Genomic DNA, 20693 nt, shown 5'->3' with positions numbered 1-20693 from the left:
AATTTGCAGTTTCAAGCAGTTCATTATAAACTGTAATATAATGCTTTGCTTTTCCTGCTGTTTTTAGTCTTAAAATATCTGGATTTTTTTAGCATTGGTCTAGCTTGAAATTGAAGCAGCTTCATTTGAAACATTTATTAAACTCTCCACATCTTCATTGAGTTCACTATGATACAATGGTGTAGCACTCATCAAGCAGGTAGAGCACATGGAGCTACTTGTGCAGGTTGATCTACTACAACTTAATAGTTTACATCAGCCCTTTTATTAATGTTAGAGCATGCACCTTCTTCTGTAGTAGTACACTGCTGGACAAAATCTTAAGGCCAATGAACATAAAGAAAAAATATGCATTTTGCGTTGTTAGACTCAGCCACTTATTTGAATGGAGCTTCGAAAGATGAAAATAAGAAAAGGGAAAATAAAAATAAAAACTTTTTAGCATTTAATAGGGAATTTGTGAACACTATGAAATTAGCCTAAATACTAGCTGGTCAAAAGTTTAAGACCATACTGAAACGAAGTGTTAATCGGTAAACACATAACAAAATTTAGTCATTTGTGTTCAAGCATTAGCATTGTCAAAATCTCCCACTGACATCTTCTGAGTTACATTGGGTAAAAAGATGGCAAAGGTTAAAAAGTTGACAGAGTTTGACGTGGCAGAATTGTCGAGCTGCAAAAGCAAGGTTTCTCTCAATGTGCCATCACTGGTGAGATTGGGCACAGTAAAACTGCTGTTGCAAATTTCTTAAAAGACCCTGAGGGATATGGAACAAGAATTTCAAGTGGTCGGCCCAAGAAAATTTTGCCGACGTTGAGCAGGAGGATTCGACAGGTTGTCCGGCAAGACACCAGCTGATCATCAAACCAGATTAAGGCCCTTACGGATGCAGAATGCAGCTCAAGAATAATAAGACGGCATCTACAAGAGAAAGGCTTTAAAAACCGTAAACATCTTCAAAGGCCATGCCTCCTTCCACACCACGAAACAGCTTAGTTAAACTTAGCTGAGAAGCATCAAACATGAGATGTAGAAAAGTGGATGAATGTTTTGTTCTCTGATGAGAAAAAATATAACCTGGATGGTCCAGGTGGCTTCTGACATTACTGGCATGACAAGGATATCCCACTGGAGACATTTTCTACACGACACAGTGGAGGAGGTTCCATCATGATCTGGGGTGCTTTCTCCTTCCATGGAACAATGGAGCTTCAAGTTAAACAGGTGGGTCAAACAGCAGCTGGCTACATTGGCGTGTTGGAGAGAGCATCCTTATTGACTGAAGGCTTATACTTGTGCAGAAATGAGTGGATCTTTCAGCACGACAATGCTCGCAGGACAAAGGACTTTTTCATGGCTATTGATGTGATTCTTTTGGACCATCCAGTGTATTTGCCCAAACTGAACCCCATTGAAAATGTTTTGGGGTGGATGGCAAAGGAAGTCTATAGAAATGGACATCAATTCCAAACAGTGCATGATCTTCGTGAAGCCATCTTCACCACTTGGAATAACATTCCAGTCAGTCTTCTGCAAATGCTTAAATCAACCATGCCAAAGTGAATGTTTGAAGTTGTTCTCAATGATGGCCATGCAACTCACTACTGAGACCTCTTGTTTGGCATTTCCTACCCTGTTTAGGACTTCTTTTTGGTATGGTCTTAAACTTTTGACCAACTGGTATTCAGGCTAATTTCATAGGGTTCACATTTTCCCTATTAAATGCTAAAAGGTTTTTATTTTTATTTTCCCTTTTCTTATTTTCATCTGTCGAAGCTCTACTCAAATAAATGGTTGAGTCTAACAATGCAAAATGCATATTTTTTCTTTATGTTCATTGGTCTTAAGATTTTGGCCAGCAGTGTATCTGTGCTAGCAGTAGCTGTAGCTATGTACTTACTTAAGTCTATTTCTGCTATTTATAATACTTGAACTGACTTAATTACTTCTACTCCTCTTTTGTTTTCAATCAATCCAACCTGCTGCTAGTTACTCCCAAAATTGTAGAAGACTGTGCTAACCTGTAAAAGGTGCTGTATAGACTTGTCATTGAAAGTTTGACTTTAAATTCAGTTGTGAATAGATTTATATTAATTCCAGGTTTACAGTCATGAGCATAGTACTAAAATCGTTAATTAAAGGAAGTTTACAGTTAGACGAAAGAATTGATTTGGAGGTTGAACGTCAAACACAAATAACACTTTTAATTCAATGTGTTAAGATACTCAGCTACATCAAGATTATCAAAAATACCTTTATAAAATTTGGTGTTAACATTGTTAAATTCTTCAGTCTGAACAGACAAATGTTTTTCTGTTAAACTCTCAATAACATTAAATACTTCAACAAATATGTTATCAATCACATTGTCAGCAAATATATGCTCAGACATATTTTACTGTACTTTCCATAATATCAAATATTTTACATCCAACTTCCTTCTAAGTTATTTGATTAAGATAATTAATGTTACATTAAGGTTAGAAGGTGGTTATTCTGAATCTGTTGCAGAATGGAGGTCTTTATTATTTTTGGAATGGCTATCTTTGCAGGTTTAGAAGTCCTTTCTTCAGTACTGAGGAGAGTGATAATGAGTCCAAGAACATGAGCTTTTATAGCATTTTCTTTTGCATTCATACAATTTTTCAGTTATTGTACACATTGATTTGTAAGATCTGCCACTTAATTGGTTGAATTTTATCAACTCATCATTACTTTCAAAACTAAAACCAAAACTAATTTAGTAATTGGTTATTATTAAAGATTGTAAATTCTCATCGTTTTCACTTGTATTTTTACTGGTCTTCCATTTCATCAAAGCTATTCCTGGAGTCTGTTTCCTTTCTAATTCTGTTTGTGGAAATCATTTCCTGCCTTTAACAGAATTTGCATAAAGTTATTCTTAGTTTTGTCTCTGCTGCAGTTGGCTCTGTTTATGTTGATAAGATATATAGTTGAATCTCTGTACTACCTGGAATGCATCTTAGTTTATGTTTGCCTTGTACATTTCTCTTCTTAGTCACTGTCGTTCTGTTTACATTCATTAAGTGTACACAATACTTCTTATTGCATACATGTGTGCCACACATGGAGTATTATTAGATTAATATTTTATCAATTCTTGAAGCATTTGAAATATCATAAAATGCCTCAAGATGTTGCAAATGTTTTGTCTATATTACTTGATATTATGACTTTTTTAGTTTATGGATCCAAATTACATTGCTACTTGGATGGCCTTCTTGAAATCTCGATTTCAACTTTGTTTAGCTTAATATAATTTCCTTGTTAGTTTTGTCTACATACCAAAAAATTGTGACCCTATAATTTATGACAGTTGGTTTAACACTGATTGGCTGATGATTATTAGTTTAGAGCTTTTGACAGTAGAAGATATTATTAACATATTACATTTAATTATTATTATAACAAGATGATATTTTTATATAGTTGTGAATGGAGAAACAAAACAGTAGGGGAAGGTAATTAAAGAAGGATAACTGTTAATATTTAACAGTACATTAAAGGAATATTGCTGAATGTTTTAAGTATTTGTTTGAACTTCATTTTATCACTAGTATGATGAATGTAAAGAGGCATAAGTCCATTTTGTGAGTTTATTCAGAATTGATATAGATATTAGAAGGTCTGTTTAAAGGACCTTGTTGGATGTGTTTTAAAGAGATTAATACAGTTTGCTTGTGTATGTTGTTTAAAGAAATGTATAACTAATCTCATAGACGATAATGTTATCAAAATTAAAGTATAGATTAAACAATTTATAATTTTTTTTTTTTTGTTATATTAAGATGATGTTTTGATCTGGTGCTCTTTTATCATATTGTACAGCTTATGTACTATTATTAGTCATTGATACTGTACATGCAAAAATGGCTCGTTTGGTTGAGAAAATATTTTTTACATAGAAGAGCGAACAACGTTTCGACTTTCTTCGGTCATCGTCAGGTTCACAAAGAAAGAGGTAACTGACCGGAAGCTGACCACATGTTTGAAAGGGGTTGTGTAACTGAGTGTCGGAATGTAGAGGGCGGTATTAGATGTTTGAATATACAATTTTATTTATTTTATTATATTAATATAGGTATAAAGGCATTCCTTTATATTGGTTTATTTTGGGTTTAAGTTGTTGTATAAGTAAGGCTTCTTTAATTTTGCGTTTGTTTATGTCTGTTTCTTTATTTAGTATTTGAGTGTTTTCTATGGTTATGCTGTGTTTATTTGACTTGCAGTGTTCGAAAACGTGTGAAGGTGACTTTTTATGTTCTTTGAATCTGGTTTCCATTTTCCTACTTGTTTCTCCAATATAGAAGTCGTGGCAGTTATCACATTGTATTTTATAAATAATGTTGGTGTGGTGTTTGTCAGTGTAGTTTTTATATACCGTGTTTCTCCGATAATAAGACCTACCCATAAAATAAGACCTAGTGTGATTTTTGGGGATAGTTTTAATATAAGCCCTACCCTTAAAATAAGCCCTAGTTAAGAGTGGCAGGAAGAGGAAAGAAATAAAAAAAAAGTAATTTATTAATTAGTTTAATAGTTAGTTAATTAGTTTATTTAAGTATTAATCAGTTAGTTTAATAGTTTTACTTTGTAACTTCATTTTTTTAATATATATCAAAATAAGACATCCCCCGAAAATAAGCCCTGGTGTCATATTTTGGAGTGAAAATTAATATAAGCCCTGTCTTATTTTTGGAGAAACACGGTAGTATAGACCTCAGTTTTGTGCCTGGTTTTTGAATAAATTTGGTATTAACTGGAATGTCATACTTTTGTTACTAGTTTTTGCCAAATGTTGGTTATTTGTTTGCCTATCCCCAAACCACATAAACCAGATTGTCCATTACGACCAATAATGTCCACATATGAATCGTTTAATTACAATCTTGGTAAATACATAGCATGGGCATTCTCCAAATATGTAACATCAGCCAGCTCATTCATCAAAGACTCTTTTAATTTCAAGTCTAATCTAAATCAACTTAATAATAAAGCCTTAATGGCCAGTTTCGATGTTATATCCCTCTTTACAGAAGTTCCAACCACTGAAGCCTGCAAGATAGCCTTAGAACTCTATATCCGAGACCCTAACCCAACTATAGACATTCCCAGTAACCAGTTAGCAACCCTCATAGAATTTATCACGACAAAGACAAACTTCATGTTCAACAACCAAAACTATATACAAACAAATGGCCTAAGCATGGGCAACCCAGTATCACCAGTTCTAGCCAATATTTTTATGACACAAGTTGAAACACAATCAATTAACACAGCATTACATCCACCACTATACTGGTACAGATATGTAGATGACACGGTTGCAGGATTCAAATCTACAGAACACATACTTAATTTTTTCAATCACATTAACTCTATACATCCCAACATTAGCTTCACATGTGAACAGGAAGAAAGCAATCAAATATCATTTCTTAACCTCAAAATTACAAGAACCGACACACAATTCAAAACAGAAATCCACTGAAAAATCACCCATACTGGACTATACATTCCTTGGGACTCAGCACATGAAACAAAACAAAAACTCAACATACTAAGAAACCAAATAAACACAGCCATAATATGACATCAGTACAACTATGTAATCCATTCTACTTAAACAGGAGTTTGACATCTGAAGAAAATTACAATGAAATTAAAAAACTCCACTGTTTAGGTGTGGACATCTTAAATAAGTAAAGATAATTGTTTTCAAATCCTCTTGCTTACTTCAGCTGCTGTATTGTTTGTGTATAATTGTAATAGTGTGGTATGTTGGGGCCCGGCATGGCCAAGTGTGTTTTGGCGTTTGACTCGTAAACCGAGGGTTGCGGGTTCGAATCCAGGTCACACAAAACATGCTCGCCCTTTCAGCTGTGGGGGAGTTGTAATATGATGGTCAATCCCACTATTCATTGGTAAAAGAGTAGTCCAAGATTTGGCAGTGGGTGGTGATGACTAGCTGCCTTCCCTCTAGTATTATGCTGCTAAATTAGATAAGGCTAGCGCAGGTAGCCCTCGAGTAGCTTTGCGTGAAATTCAAAACAAACGTGATATGTTGTAATAAAATATGATTAACCACACACATACAAATACATATATAAATCGATGTATATTATCTATTTATCATAAGCAGTATTATCAGTAGAAAATATTTAATATTTAAATAATACCTATTGTACAAACTGGTGCATTTTTCTTTCAAATAAATTGTTTTAAATCATTAGAAAAATTGAAACTATATATTCATCACAGATGTTTTAGTCGGAGATGTAGAAAAATATGTACAAAAATTATCTAGCAATTTAGCTTAGCTGGTACGAACGACAAATAAATGCAGCTGATCATGAAGCTGAAAATTAGCTCTTGGAAAACTTGTTTATACATTGGATACTTTTGAGAGTGATAACTTATATTTCTTTAAAACAGATATGAAAGAAGGTAAAACACATTAGTGAAGCTACCAGTAGTTTGCTTATTAATGAGTAAAGAAACATAAATGAAAATTTGCTAGGTTAACATTGCTTATACATTTTGACTTTACTTAGTGTACACATTACCTGCTCACTGCATGTCACACAAAACATAATTGTAAGGAACTAACATTTCACAATCTCTTAAATTAGCTGGTTGGTGGAAGGGGAGTTGGAAAGCACAGATTAGCCACAGCATTAATTCAAGCTAGATCCTCCTTAACAGTTGAAGTGTAAGTAACTCTTTCTATTCAATTAACTTTTTGTTTTGTTTTGTTTAATATTTAAATGAAACTAGTATGTTTCTAAACAGTTTTCATGGTATAGGTATGAAATTTTATTGTAAAAAGGACAAAACATAGAGGTCACTAAAGTGTATAAAATGTAATAGAGTATGTTGTCCATAAGATGTGCCTGGCAATGATCAGTTTAAAACTCTCTTTGTTAACAGGAATATGACCTGAAAAGGTCAGAATGTTCTGTGCTTTATTTTAAAGTCTTAATACCCATACCAGCTGTCTTGAGAATGCATTCTATTAAACTTAAGGTGCTCCATATAACATTAAACCATTTTAGTTTCCAAATAGCACATAAGATTTACCTAATTGTTGTGTGTCATTAGCCACTTTTAAAAGTCTTTAAGGTAGTACAATAACTCAGCAGCTGGCTGGACATACAGAAATGGCCAGTATATCCAAAGAGCTGTTTTATGTATACTAAAGGAAAAATATTAGTGAAAATGGTCATAATGACAAATTAATGAGGCTTGATTCATGTGATAAGAAAATTGTTCAAGTAAAAATTATTACATGTCTAATAATAATGAATATTAATTTCAGTCAGAGCAAGCTACTTGTAGCAAAGAATTAACCTGACAAAGCTATTTAAGTGTACTGTTCTTACTTGTAAAGGTTATAATGCATTATGTCATCAGTTTGGTATCCTTGTTAGTAGTATTTTGGGTTGTAATCTTAATGAGACCTCACAAACTCTGGCTAGCTTTTGAGATTAAAGTTAACATTAAACATACATGTTAAAGTGCAAAACATTTTTTGTAATAAAAGTATGATAATAAAAATGTAAAATAAAAAAAAAGCAGTACAGTTAGATGCACTACATGGTTAAAAGTATATGGACACCCCTTCTAATTAGTGGGTTTGGCTATTTCAGCCACACCCATTGCTATCAGATGCATAAAATCTAGCATACAGCCATGCAATCTCCAAAGATAAACATTGGCAGTAGAATGGATCATACTGATCAGTGACTTTCAACATGGCACTGTCACAGGATGTCTTGTAAACTTTTATTACTTTACCCTTTGGTACTGGCCATAATGACACAAAACCCGGAACCAGGACTGGAAAGACCAACTTCAGGTGACTGACGGTGGTTCTTGAACTTACCTGTTGGTTTTCCTGGCAGGTTATGATCATTACCATTTTGCTATAGAAAGTTCTTTACAACTTCTCTTACTCTGTTTTCTCTCTTAACATTGTAAACTAGGTGTCAACATTGGTTTTATGCTTCTTTTGTTTTTCAATGATGTTTTGTTTTACCTTCATTTCCTTTTCTGTATTTTACTACATTTAATTTGTTTTTACCTTTTTACCAGACGTTTGGCACAGATAGCCTAGCTGCTTTGTGCCATAAAACACTAAATCAATCAAGCAATCAATATATGAGGTAATTTCTTAATAATTAAAAAGTCAATATTATAAGAACACATCTGAATATAGATTATAGAGAGTCTTATGGTATGTTGAATGCAGTACTGTTTAAAATTAAATGTTTGTGATGTCAAAATACTAAGTTTAGAGTTTTGTACAAATTAGAAACTCAAATTACTAATATTATCAAGTTAGAATATAAAATAAGAACCTTATATCTTTTTATTTGCTGAAATAACTAGGTAATGTACAATTATCTAATATTTTGGGAGTCAGTTTACAGTTACTAAGTAGAGTTACTAATGTGGTGAAGTATCATTGAGACAGGTATTATATATACTTATGTTATTAGTTTTAACAGTAACATATATATTATAAATTGAAAGCCTATTTTTTATTAGACAAAGTAAAATATTAAAGTAAATAAAAAACGACTTTAAATTCTTGTGAATGTGAACAGATCATATTTAGTAGCAATTTCTATGTGGATACTAGTTATCACAAATGCACCATATGTAGCAATTCTGACTTTCTGTTACTTCTGCAGATGTGGTGTATGATGGGAACAAGGTGATGCAGTATCTGCAATCAGAACACCCAATCTGCAGAAGTAATAGAAAGCTCAAACATGTCTTGGAGTTCTGTATGGACTTCATGATCCATCCCAGTATCTTTGTAACATACAGTAACAGTAGAAAGATTTTAGTTGTCTGTCACCTCATCAGTAGAGATGGCAAAAATATCAAATGGACCTTTTTACCATTCTTTCGTGAATTATGCCCTCACCACTGTGGATAAAGCATGATACATATCATTAAGAGAATCATAATGCTGGTAGAGGTTTGGTGTTTCTGTGTGCAGATGTTTAAGTGATGTCACACCCTGTCAGTGAAAAATATGAGACAAAGCTGTAGCCAGTATATCAGAGTAAAATTAGATCAATTATTTTACAGCAAACTGAATGTATATTAGTATTGCTTAATGTTTCATACAATAAAATATACTGCAGTGTCATCCATAATATCATTAGTATGGTATTTTATGACGTAGTTTTCAAAATGCAGAATTAATTTACATTGAAAATCTGAAGTTTAATGAAAGTAGAATTTTAGATGTTGGTATGCTCTCTTTGGCTTGGGTCAAAACATTAAGCATTCACATTGGCCACTTTGGCTGAGTAGCAGCATCAGAATGATCAACCAACTTTTCTTGCTTCATCAGTTCCTTCCTTTTGTCCTGTTCAAATCTTAGTCTGTCATAAAGATGTTTTGTTTTTTTCACCTCATTGCACACAGAACGTTTCAGCACATTGTCTATCACTACTAACCATGTAGAGTCCTTGAACCATTGAGCTTTAGCAGTTCTCAAGTGGTCACAATCAGACTTCTTTTTCTACATCCGTGAATCATTATCATTATTGTTCGTTTTGGGAATTGACAGCAAACTAGACAATATTGATTTTATTTCTTTTGACTTTCATTTTTCTGGAGCCTGGGATGCAATACAGAACAAAATTTGACCTGAATAAGATTACGTCAGATTGGATATAATTACCCCTTTGGTGCCTCAAGAAATGTTCCCTTGTAAAAAATAGATAACCTTAAGCATGTGTGGGATTACTAGTATACACTGACAATACAGTGTATGACAATATCATAAACATATGATAAGGGCAAATGGGAAATTAAACCCCCAAAAATATTAAAATGTGTCAATAATTCCTTGGATTGTCTTAGCATTATATATTTATAAGTGATTTCTGTTCTCAAAGAAAATGACAAACTTCATATAAATGTTAAGTTATTCAACTTGGTGTTTCAGCTTGCACTTTTTTCAAAGGTCAGTGATTGTCACAGGTAACAAACTGATCTTAAATTAGATTAATTGAAAAGAAAAATAACAGTACATATAAAGTATGTTAAATGTATTGTTAAATAGGTTAGAGTTGATGATTGTAATGTTAAAAGTTAAAAAAAAATTCTTAAAACATATTATAGGGGGCAGGCATTGCATTTGTTAATGAAGGAGCATCTGGATTGAATCAAAAGAGATCTCTTAAATTTCCTGTTAGTCGTCTTAAGTCTAAAATTTTCTATGATAAAGTGTATCATAGATTTTACCATGTGCTTTGATGTAATATTCAGTGGTGGCTTCTTTGTTAATAATGAATTTCTATTCACTTTTATAGTAAATTAAAAGTGATTTAGGTTCACCACATTGAGTTTACCTTCACATTTGTAAGTGTGACAATTTGCTAGCATGAGCAGAATATGTGGAAATTACTTAAACATTATGATAACAACACCTACAAATGTTTTACTGAGTTAAACTAACTTCTAATACTTTTCTGTGTTACCCATTCAACCCATCGCTAAACTGTATAAGCTTACCTATTTTAAATCAATTTGTGTAATTTTTTCACACTGAAGGTAATTTCTGTGGCTTTCAAATGAATATAATTTAACACATAAGTACTTTCACAAGGAATATTTACAAAGACTAGAAGAAACATTCATGACTTACATATATTTATTAATATGTAATTGTCTAATTCATGTTAAATACAATCATATTTAACCTTTTATTGTTTTTTTACTCACAGCTTTCTTCAAAACTGTGTTTTATTAGTAAATTATTAAACCACCTGATAGCACCATAGCAGGGTTTCATAAAAGTCCTGTATAAAAACTAAAGGAAATATTTGAAAACCAAGGAAATGTATAATATACTGTCAAGAGGTGATAGGTTCTTTGTAAAATTAGTTTGTGATGTGTGGAAAAATACTTAGACATTTACAAGTAGTATGTTTTGTTTACAAGCAAAAGTTTGCAGCTGTGCAGATACAAAAAAATATCAGCTTTTAACTTTATAAATTACCTTAATTAAGAATAAGAATGTGAAAATATGCCAATTCTAAAATGAAGTTGAGCTCAAATTTTTTATATGTTTAGAATTAACACACAAAGTTTCCTTAAAACTTTGAGATGAAAATATATGAAATTTAAAGATAATTCTGTCTTCAGGTACAATAATCAATTATTTTGTTAATTTTGATGATAATGTTAGAAAAAATTACTCTACAGATCACAGGTAGTTTAATTATGAATTATTGAATGCAAAGATGTTCTTCATATTAAATAAAGGATTTTTCAAAAATATCCTTGAAACAAACTGAAAATAGATTGGTTTTATATTAGAATAATTAGTTGATTGAATGTAATTGATTAATGAGTCTGACAATCAGTTTGTAAATTTCACCAACTCCTAGCTTTAACTCTAACTAAAATAAGGTTCTACCACTTTGTAACAGTTGATGCAATTTTACCATGTTAATAATCATTATGTTGTGATTCATTTACCAAAGATTTTTATTTACTTCTCATTACAACATAAATATAAAACCTGTAATAAGTCTCAGGAGCTATAATAAACATGTTTAATTTTTGGATACTTTAGAAGTTTCTAAAAACAAAGTTGCAATAAGTAATATTCTTGATTTTATCAAAACAGACGTACTTGTGTGAAACTTCCATTACCAAAAGAGAATGAGCAGGAAAGACCATATATTGACTTAATTGTCTTTATTGTGGATATGACCAATCGAGCAAGGTATGTGTTGTATGTTACTTAACAAGTGTACACATTAAAAAAGTTTAATATGTTTTATTACACTTGTTAGATTTATATCTTTAATTTTTCCACATACTTAACAAGAAAGTAATACATGTGTGTATGTGTGTAATATATATATATTTATGCATGTAGGTAATGGCAAGGTCAAACATACAGTTTTAATATCCTAACTTCTCCATTTGCTGAAATATTAATCTTAGACAGTAGTTTAACCTATTCATTTTTAAATTCCAAGGTAGTTTTCAAAACCACTTGTTTTGATTTAACATACATGTCTATAACTAATATAAAGAACTTATTTTAATTTAAAGCTTGAAGCCTTGAATTTGGCAGCAGTAGGCATTAGTGCAGAGGAAATGATTGATTACGCATGTGAGAAAAATGAAGGCTTTTAACAGTTTTGTTTTTAACTGTATATCAGTTAGAAATGTATCTAAATTACAGTGAAGTTTTTTGTACATTTTAAGTTACTGAATTATTTATTATTTATGCTCTTAAGCTTAAAACAAATTTTGTTTCAACTATACTTAGAAAACAAGTGCACTGCTGAAGTACACTGGTGTGATTTATTACTTTCCTTGGATGAATAAACTGTATATTTAAAAGATAGGCAGTAACACCATAAATTATTTGTGAAAATGAAACTGTGAATGTAGGAAGATAAAGGAATTTCCCAAAATGATGACTACAAAGAAGTAAAAAGATATTGTTCATAATTTTCAAAATTTCATTTTATTCTACATCAGTGATTTAGTGTTAGGATAGAGAAAATGTAGCACATGCTTAGAGTGTAAGGTGAATTTGGATAATTTGAGCCTGTGTTTGTTAACTTGATTGTTTGGTTACACAAAGCTGTCTTCTATAGTTAACCCATTCACTGCAGTTGGAATGTGTATTTCCCAGTGACAGGAAAATGATTAAAGAGCTATTGTTGTATTATAATAAAGTCTAAATGTGGTTGTAAAGAATTTTTTATTTTTGATTGTAAAAATGTGTAATTATCTCTTACAGTGAGTGAACATTCTACAAAATGAAAAAAGATAATCTATTTTATATTTATTTGTACATGATGGTACAAGGTTAGTCAAGCTGACTGAAGCCAGTGCATTTAGGGAGTGTAATTATGAATAAAATACAAAGTTTTACTGAGAAAAAAAGCATTTATTTAGAAGATTGTAGAGGTGATGCAAATTAAGTTTGAAAATGTGGGAAATAAAAAGTACTTTTATTATTCTTAGCATAAATTCACTTTGCACTCAATGTTTTAATAAATACTTCATAAGTTCACTGATAAGTCTTTCATATAAATACTTTATTTAAAAAAACATTATGCACATCATACTTATAAAGTTCACTGAAAGCTTCTGAATTTTGTGAAAGTGTATATATACACATATATGTCATTAAACATTATATGTGTAATTTTATGGTTATTTGGTGATTTAAGGTTAGTAAAAACAACTTAGCCTGTTTATTGAGAGTTAACATGAAATTTCGCATCAAGTTCTTGTACTTGTGAATACTCAACTTATTTGAACAGCAAAGCAGAAATCATTTCTTCAGATATCATCAGCATTAATGAATATATATATATATTAATCAAAAATGGATGCTGAAGATAAACCTTTTTGATGCAGGTACCCTTTAAATCTGCTTCTGTGCAAGTCATAGAATTACATTCAAAATTTAGATAAACAACTTTACTGTCAATTAACATTATAATGTTTGTTATAATTTGAAGTCATATTTTATCTCTCTTTTAAATCCTTTATTTCACAAGAAATGTTAAAAAAAACCTCATTTCTGTCAACATGACCAGTGAGCTATGAAAAATCTCAATTTTTGCACTCTCAGACCTGGATCAGATAACTCCAGTCCTGTAGATTTATACCTAGACAATAAGTACACTTACTTTCCCTATTAATACGTATGTTCCAAAGTTATTTGGCTGAATTCAATTGAAACAAGAGCTGAGTTGTTCCAACCCCTGACTGGTGCCACACCTATCTTCTATACATAACCTTAAGATTTACTAGTTACATATTCTGAGTTCATGCATGTGTTTATAATTACTAGTATGGGGTCATTTTACAAGATATTCTAACAACAGTTATTTTGAATATGTGCTCAATTGTTGTCATCAAGTAGATGTAGCTGTTGGTAGTAATGTTGGTTATTTATTGTCCACAATAGCACCAATGGCTGTTTTTTACCTAAAAATGTTATAGTTAGAAACAAACTGAATTTCACTTAGGCTTTACTTTTATATCTTAGTTAATTAGCTGTTATTTATGTTTTCAAATGCATAAATGAAAGGCTTAAGCTTTTTCCTTTTTTTTTTTCAATTTATCCCAATCATTGCCCCAGTTCTCAATATTTGTGATCATGCACAAATATAAGATAATTTTGCTGAAGGCTTGTGCATCTTTACTTGAAATACTGTAATATTCTTCAAGGGTGCAGTTGATATGTGTCAAAATGGATAAACAGGAAAGTAAAATAAAACATTAAGGATTAAGTATATGTGAAAAGGAAAATACTTGAAGTTACAAATATCACCAAAAGATCTTTAAAGATATCCTATCAATAAATTAAAGGTATATATATTTTTCTCTCCATTTTTTACATTTAGACATTTCAGTGCACTATATGGTAATACTTAGTTACTGATATGGTGAAGAAAATAAACATTTATATTAAAAAACTTGTGATATCCATTTGGGAAGTTCTAGAAGTTATGTGAACAAAATTCAAAAGCTGTAAGATGATTACCTTGCACTCAAACTATTCACTCTAAATGCAACTAACTACATTAGATAAATAACTTACTTGTAGTAGAAAGACTTAATTAATATGATGTCATTTGTTGTTCACAAGATACTTACAATTGTATAACAAAACCTTACCAGTTTTTGCAAACATCCATTAAGAAATCTCAGTTGCCACATGTATTGTTGCACAAGTATTTTTCTCCAATTGAGGTCCTGCAAGTTGCAAGAGATCATTGCCATAGAGTTAAGTGAGTAAGGTTTGTAACTAATGTAGCATAGTGCTCACCATATCATGTAGTCATTTCAGTAGCAGGATAATGTAAGTATTTTTACTTCATATACATTTGAGAAAAACTTTTTGACACAGAATTATTTTACTCTTTAAGACTAAATAATTAGTGATGTTATTTGACAAAAAAGCCACTTTCTCAACATACCTATGAATCTTCTATAGCTAAGTATGTAGTAAACATGGACACTATGATTAAATATTGTAATATTCATTGTGTATACAAAAGACAACTGTATCTTGCTTAGTAAACAACAGTATTAAAGACACAAAGAACAGGTTACTTCTGTTTGCAGATTGTTCTGTTTCAAAGTAATTTTAATTGAAAATTTCTAAAATTTGGGTAGTACAACAATAGAATGAACTTCTACAAAAATAATGTATAGTAATAATAAATAAGCCTACGAATCTTTTGCAGCTATGTAGTAAACATAGATACTAAATACTGTTCTTTTTAAATAAATTAATATTCACTGCATATTCAACAGTCACTCGTTTTTTGCTCACTGACAAACAGGTTAAAGTACTGTTTTATAGTAAAGTTTAATTAAAAATTTCTAAAAGTTGGGTAACAGGATAATAGTATGCCATCAGAATGACCTTTGTTCATATATCATGATAATTAACAAACTGCTTAATTATCATAGTATGTGAGCAAACTTGACATCAAACCATAAGTAATAAAAGAAGTTTTAATATTATGCAAGTTTTAAATTCTTAATTATATATGGTAGTACTTAAATACAACCTCAAATTCCCTTTGAGTGAAAATTTCAATTTTTGTTCTTGAGCTATCTTCTCTTCTGGATATTTTTGTTCACCCTCTATATATGTATAAAATGTAACATAAAATATTCTTTAATTTTTTCATCGATATTCAGAAGCATTATTTTTATATTCTTTAATCTTATGAGGCTAAAGAGTAATCAACGAAAATTAAAAAAACATTTTCTGTGCATACTTCTGAAATGCTCTAACTTACAATTTGCTAATATATTTTTCTGAGACACCTTCGGTTATCTTTGTCATATTGGTGAAGTGTATGTATTGCTTGTAGCTTCACATATTGATGTTTGATTACTCATAGGTGGAAGTAAAAGATATTCTTATGTTTATCCATATAAATGGCTAATTGTGCATTTGTATCTTTCCACCACTCCATAAATAAAAAGATCAAGGGATACAGTCCTGATCTATTTCATTTCAAGGATTTGCCACATCTCCATGAACAAAGCTGATTCAAAATTCCCTCTTTGATATAAGTGAAGTATCACTGGCACTCCAGATCTTGAAATAAATCACAAAAAGAAGCAGGAACAGCTTATGTTTTTGGTAATTTGATGAAATAGTCCATCAACACCAAAATCTGTTTATTTTCATTGTTGCTTCATGATATAGAACCTAATACCTAAGCAGTAACTCTTTCAAGTGGTGTTTCAACAGTGTGTTGTATCAAAACATTAGTTCTGTAATTTCCCATTTTGTTGCATTTGACTATTTTGTTTACAGTACAGTTTACATGAATTTCACCAATCATTTTTTTTACAGAGTTACCTTCAAAAATTAATTAAAGATTTTTATTATTAATGTATGTTAATAAACCTAGTACCAAACATAATTTATGATCCAAATAATTAAATTTCTCAATCTCCACTTCTGAGCCACATGACAAAAGATTACATGGATAAAGCAAAAAGGGATATCTGCTCATCCCTACCATGTTTTGCCTTCAGTAAATTGGTATGGTCTGCTTTTCAGAATAGGGTTTTGTGGTGTTGTTGTCCTTCTGGTCTTTCTACCATGCTTTCTTCCTTCTTTCCTTGTAGAGGAATTTGGGAGTTGTTACCAATTTGCATGGGGTGTAGACCTCCAAGGTATTTTACTGAATGTGTTAATAAAAAACAAATTACACACATACACCATAGGTATACATAAATGGTGATAAATCCATTCAGTTGAAAGTAGATGATGAGATATTCACTACTGTGTAACATTAGAGTGAGCTGTAAAAATTGCAGTTCACCCTTCAATTGAGATTTCTCATCCTACTTTTACATGGGTGTCAGTTTCCATTGGCTGGGTTTTAGACTTAAAATTGATCCAGTCAACACATGTCTTCACACTTACCTTATTCTCTCATTCATGTTTACTCCTGCTACTCTATCTGTGTTGTGGGTCACAATGGAGGTAGTACTTATGGATTACCATGGTTCTTCTCCTTTCACTGTTGCCCAATGATCTTATTATTCCAAGGCTGTTACTATGCTTGAAGTGGTTCCCATCATTTTAAAATTGAGTGAGGTGGTTTACATTACAGAGGCATCTTTTTGATACCAGATGTCAGGGATCAATCAGTTTCTCACATTATCATACACAAGATTCTCTTTTATCTCATGAACTTGAGGTGAATGCGATTTGTTCCTCCTTCCTACCCCCATATGGATGTCAGTGGCTGAGTTTTTGGATTGTAGTTGATTTATTGATGGTATGATCCTCATTGTACTCATTATTTGGATGTCAGTTCCCAGTGGAATGTGTTTTGGATTTAGTTGACTTGTTGTGTAAGTCCTAGCTACTATACACCTAGTGGCATATCCTTTTATGCTTACCAATTTTTATGTTTCCTGGGATTGAGATTAATAGATATTGTATGATTTAGATCCATATGCTGCTATAGTTTTTTCTCACTTGAGTGTGCTCTTCTATCTTTCTACTCATGTGAAACATCTCTCCACAGTGGGCAAAGATGTGGTACAGGCTTCCACATGTGATCTTTGAATCTGAAAATCTCTTTTTGACATGTGTCCTTAGAACTCTTTTGAAGGATGCTTCTTTCTTTCCTTCACACCAGTCTTTCCACCTGTTCAGTGTGGGATTCTAGCTGATTATGTGAGAAAAGATAATGTACCATTTGAAAAGTTATAACTTCCCTATATTGAAAATGTATATCTAATAGGTACTTACCTCTACTCATCCTTCCTCCCCACTGAAAACTGGTGCTTCCATTTTATGCCAAAACTTGAAGTGATAGTTCAATGTAATTGAATACAGGGAATCACATGCACCAAGACAGTATGTTGCATTCTTATTGGTTGAAAGTTGTCATATGATGATTTATACACAAGATGCATTGGAATCAGTCAGTTCCAGATGTGTAGGAGTTTCAAGGCTTGTGCAAAAATATTACACATAGAGAGCAGCACTAAATGAGAATAACTTCATGTGATAGGAGTTATGTATCTATTGGAAATATATTTTCAGTATAGGAGAGTTATAACTTCTGTACAAAGCCATTAACTGAACACATTGTAATGCTCTAACTAAAAAAACAAAACACTAAAGTAACTTTGTATTTGAAAATTAACATGATAATTTGTACTAAACTTACATTTGTTGGTAGCTCTGCAGTGCACTTAAATGCCTACCACCTTGTACCTATAACTAAGCATTGTTAACAGTGAAAATGAATCATCATCTAATCATATGTCAAATTGGTAAATGTTAAAAAAGATTCAAAAAGTTCCCTCAAAAGAACTTCTAGACCATTATAAAAATTATATACTAGCATAATAGAGGAGCTCAGCACAAGTTCTTTTATTACCAGTATAGAAATCCTGCCATACAGTTAGGTGATTAACTGTTAATTGTTGTAATTGATTTTCTGAATGCATCAGTTACATTGATTGTTATCAGGTAAGGTTGTTGTTTAATTGAAATCATAAAATTAATTTCATGAAAATAATCAGCTTATCTAAGTTAAAGTTTCTGGTAGTGTTTTCAGTTTTTCAAACTATCCAAGTACTTGAAATATTGGTTTTATATTTTCTCATTATGATCTTCGAGGATGTCCAGCTTACATAGTCTTGATGTGTATGTGAAAACCTTTACTGCATTATGTTGAAAACGTGTTTAACTCTTTTATCAGTGTATGTGCAGAAAAATATATTTTATAATTCACAGTTTCTTATTTGAATTTTAGCTTCTTAATTTTAAAAAGAAATGTACAAAAGTTCCCAATCTTCATTTATTTCTGTTGTGTGATGTGTCTGAGCTCTAATTTCTCCACTTCAGGAATGTCTATTCTCAGATAAAGGCTGCTTCTCTTTTCAATAAAACTGTTATAATTACAAGCAGGAATCTACAATTTGAACTTCTTGATTTGTTGAGGTGTCAATAAATTTGTCAAAACTACTCTCTTTTTCTCTGATTTCAAGACTGTCTGCTCATCAGCTTTACTTGACTGATGGACATGTTTAAAAATCAATAGAAAGGGTAGGTTATCCTCTGCATAAGTCTTACAATACCATATTTGTTTAATTTTCTTGATAAAAGTCACTAGTCAAGAAGAATAAATTTGTTTGTCATGATCATATTTCCTGCCACAAATGTTTATGGGATTTTTAAACCTACTTATAGCTTATTTAGAAACTTAAATTATAATTGTTTTGGCCACTTCTGTCTTTATGACCAATTTAAAACTTATACCTTCTCACTATAAAATGAATTCAATAAAAAAAAAATGGTTAGAATTCCCTAAGCTCAACTGACAAATGTATGGCAAACACTCTTTGTTAAAAATGACTTAAGAAGGTCAAAACATTGTTCTGTACATTATTTGAATTAAAGTTTTAATACCCATACCAGTTGTCTTGAGAATACAAGTTATTTTATCGTTACTATCAATGTAACACACACACACACACACACACACACACACACACAGGACAGTATGAGGAGGAGAATTGGTCAGGACCTGAAGATTTTATTGTAAAGGATCATTCTTATGCCATTATTTCTTGCCTTAAATTTCAGTAAATCACCAGTATGATGGCATGAAAAATGTTGAATAAATTTGAATATTTTCTTATGTTGGAATGGTGCATCAAATTCAGTGTACTTAAAAAAAGGTATTTTCTGTGTACTATGTCTGATGATACATTCACTAAGATGCCTGTGTATGTATTGTTTTTATTTACTGCTGTAAAGAAATTGTAAGGCAGTTGGTTTGGAGTATATGGCCCAAAGCTTTTAGAAATTATGTTCATTTATAAGTTATTCACATATTTGCATCAGTATTGTTACAAGTGATCTTAAGAGAAACTTTTATCTTATTAGTAATCAACATGACTGGTAAAAAGAATAAAACATATTTTTAATGATTATCTCCTATATTTTCATTCAATCTTTTATATGGTAGTATGCTATTTTCCTTATTTTTTATTTTATTTATTTATTTTTCATCTTATTATGTTTATCTTTTTCTTATTTTAACTTGGGAGAGCAGTCACCTTTCCACAACTGTCTGCAGGCAGTGAAGAGTGATATAGATGTGGGACGTTGTGGGCGTGAGCGCTCACATCTCTCTCTCTCTCTCTCATAATTTCTAATTTTCTTATGTGAGACTACGGACTTGGAGGTTAAGACTGATAGACAGTGTATGCCCACTGCAATGTGGGTTCTACTTTTCAGTCACCTCCAAAACCTAGGATACATTTTATAATCCTATGTTGTAGCTTGCACTCTAGGATCCCTTTTTTTAAAAATGTGCAGCGTATTTTAAAAAAAAAATTTATGTTAATGTGTTTTGGGTTATGGCTTGAATATTTTATGATTTTACATATGTATATATATTTTTTATTATCATTTTTTTAAACAAAATTAGGAAGGAAATTATTAAGGCAATAAAGTTTGCAATGGAAATATTACAATATTATAAATGTATGATAAGTTAAAATGAATTTGAAGTACACTAAGGAGTAAAGACTGTCACGGTATGGAAGTTGCAAGGCTACCTAAATTAGCAAAATATTACATGTCTGTTAATGT

At 31.4% G+C, this 20693-nt stretch overlaps 1 protein-coding gene across 2 annotated transcripts in view; it reads left to right on the top strand.

Moving 5' to 3' along the window:
* LOC143255296 (centromere protein M-like) overlaps positions 1 to 20693 on the top strand; it is a 47940-nt gene that overhangs the window by 6196 nt on the left and 21051 nt on the right. For both annotated transcript variants that reach the window (XR_013030528.1, XM_076510743.1), the window contains exons 2-3: positions 6658 to 6737; positions 11685 to 11783. Coding sequence is in view for 1 of the 2 variants with exons in the window: in XM_076510743.1 (XP_076366858.1) it covers positions 6658 to 6737; positions 11685 to 11783 (179 nt within the window). In the remaining variant the exon portion in view is untranslated. The remainder of the gene's footprint in view (positions 1 to 6657; positions 6738 to 11684; positions 11784 to 20693) is intronic.

Source organism: Tachypleus tridentatus, chromosome 7 (genome assembly GCF_004210375.1).
Source record: "Tachypleus tridentatus isolate NWPU-2018 chromosome 7, ASM421037v1, whole genome shotgun sequence".
NCBI classification, from domain to species: Eukaryota; Metazoa; Arthropoda; class Merostomata; order Xiphosura; family Limulidae; genus Tachypleus; species Tachypleus tridentatus.
This window is presented reverse-complemented; position numbering and strand designations above follow the sequence as displayed.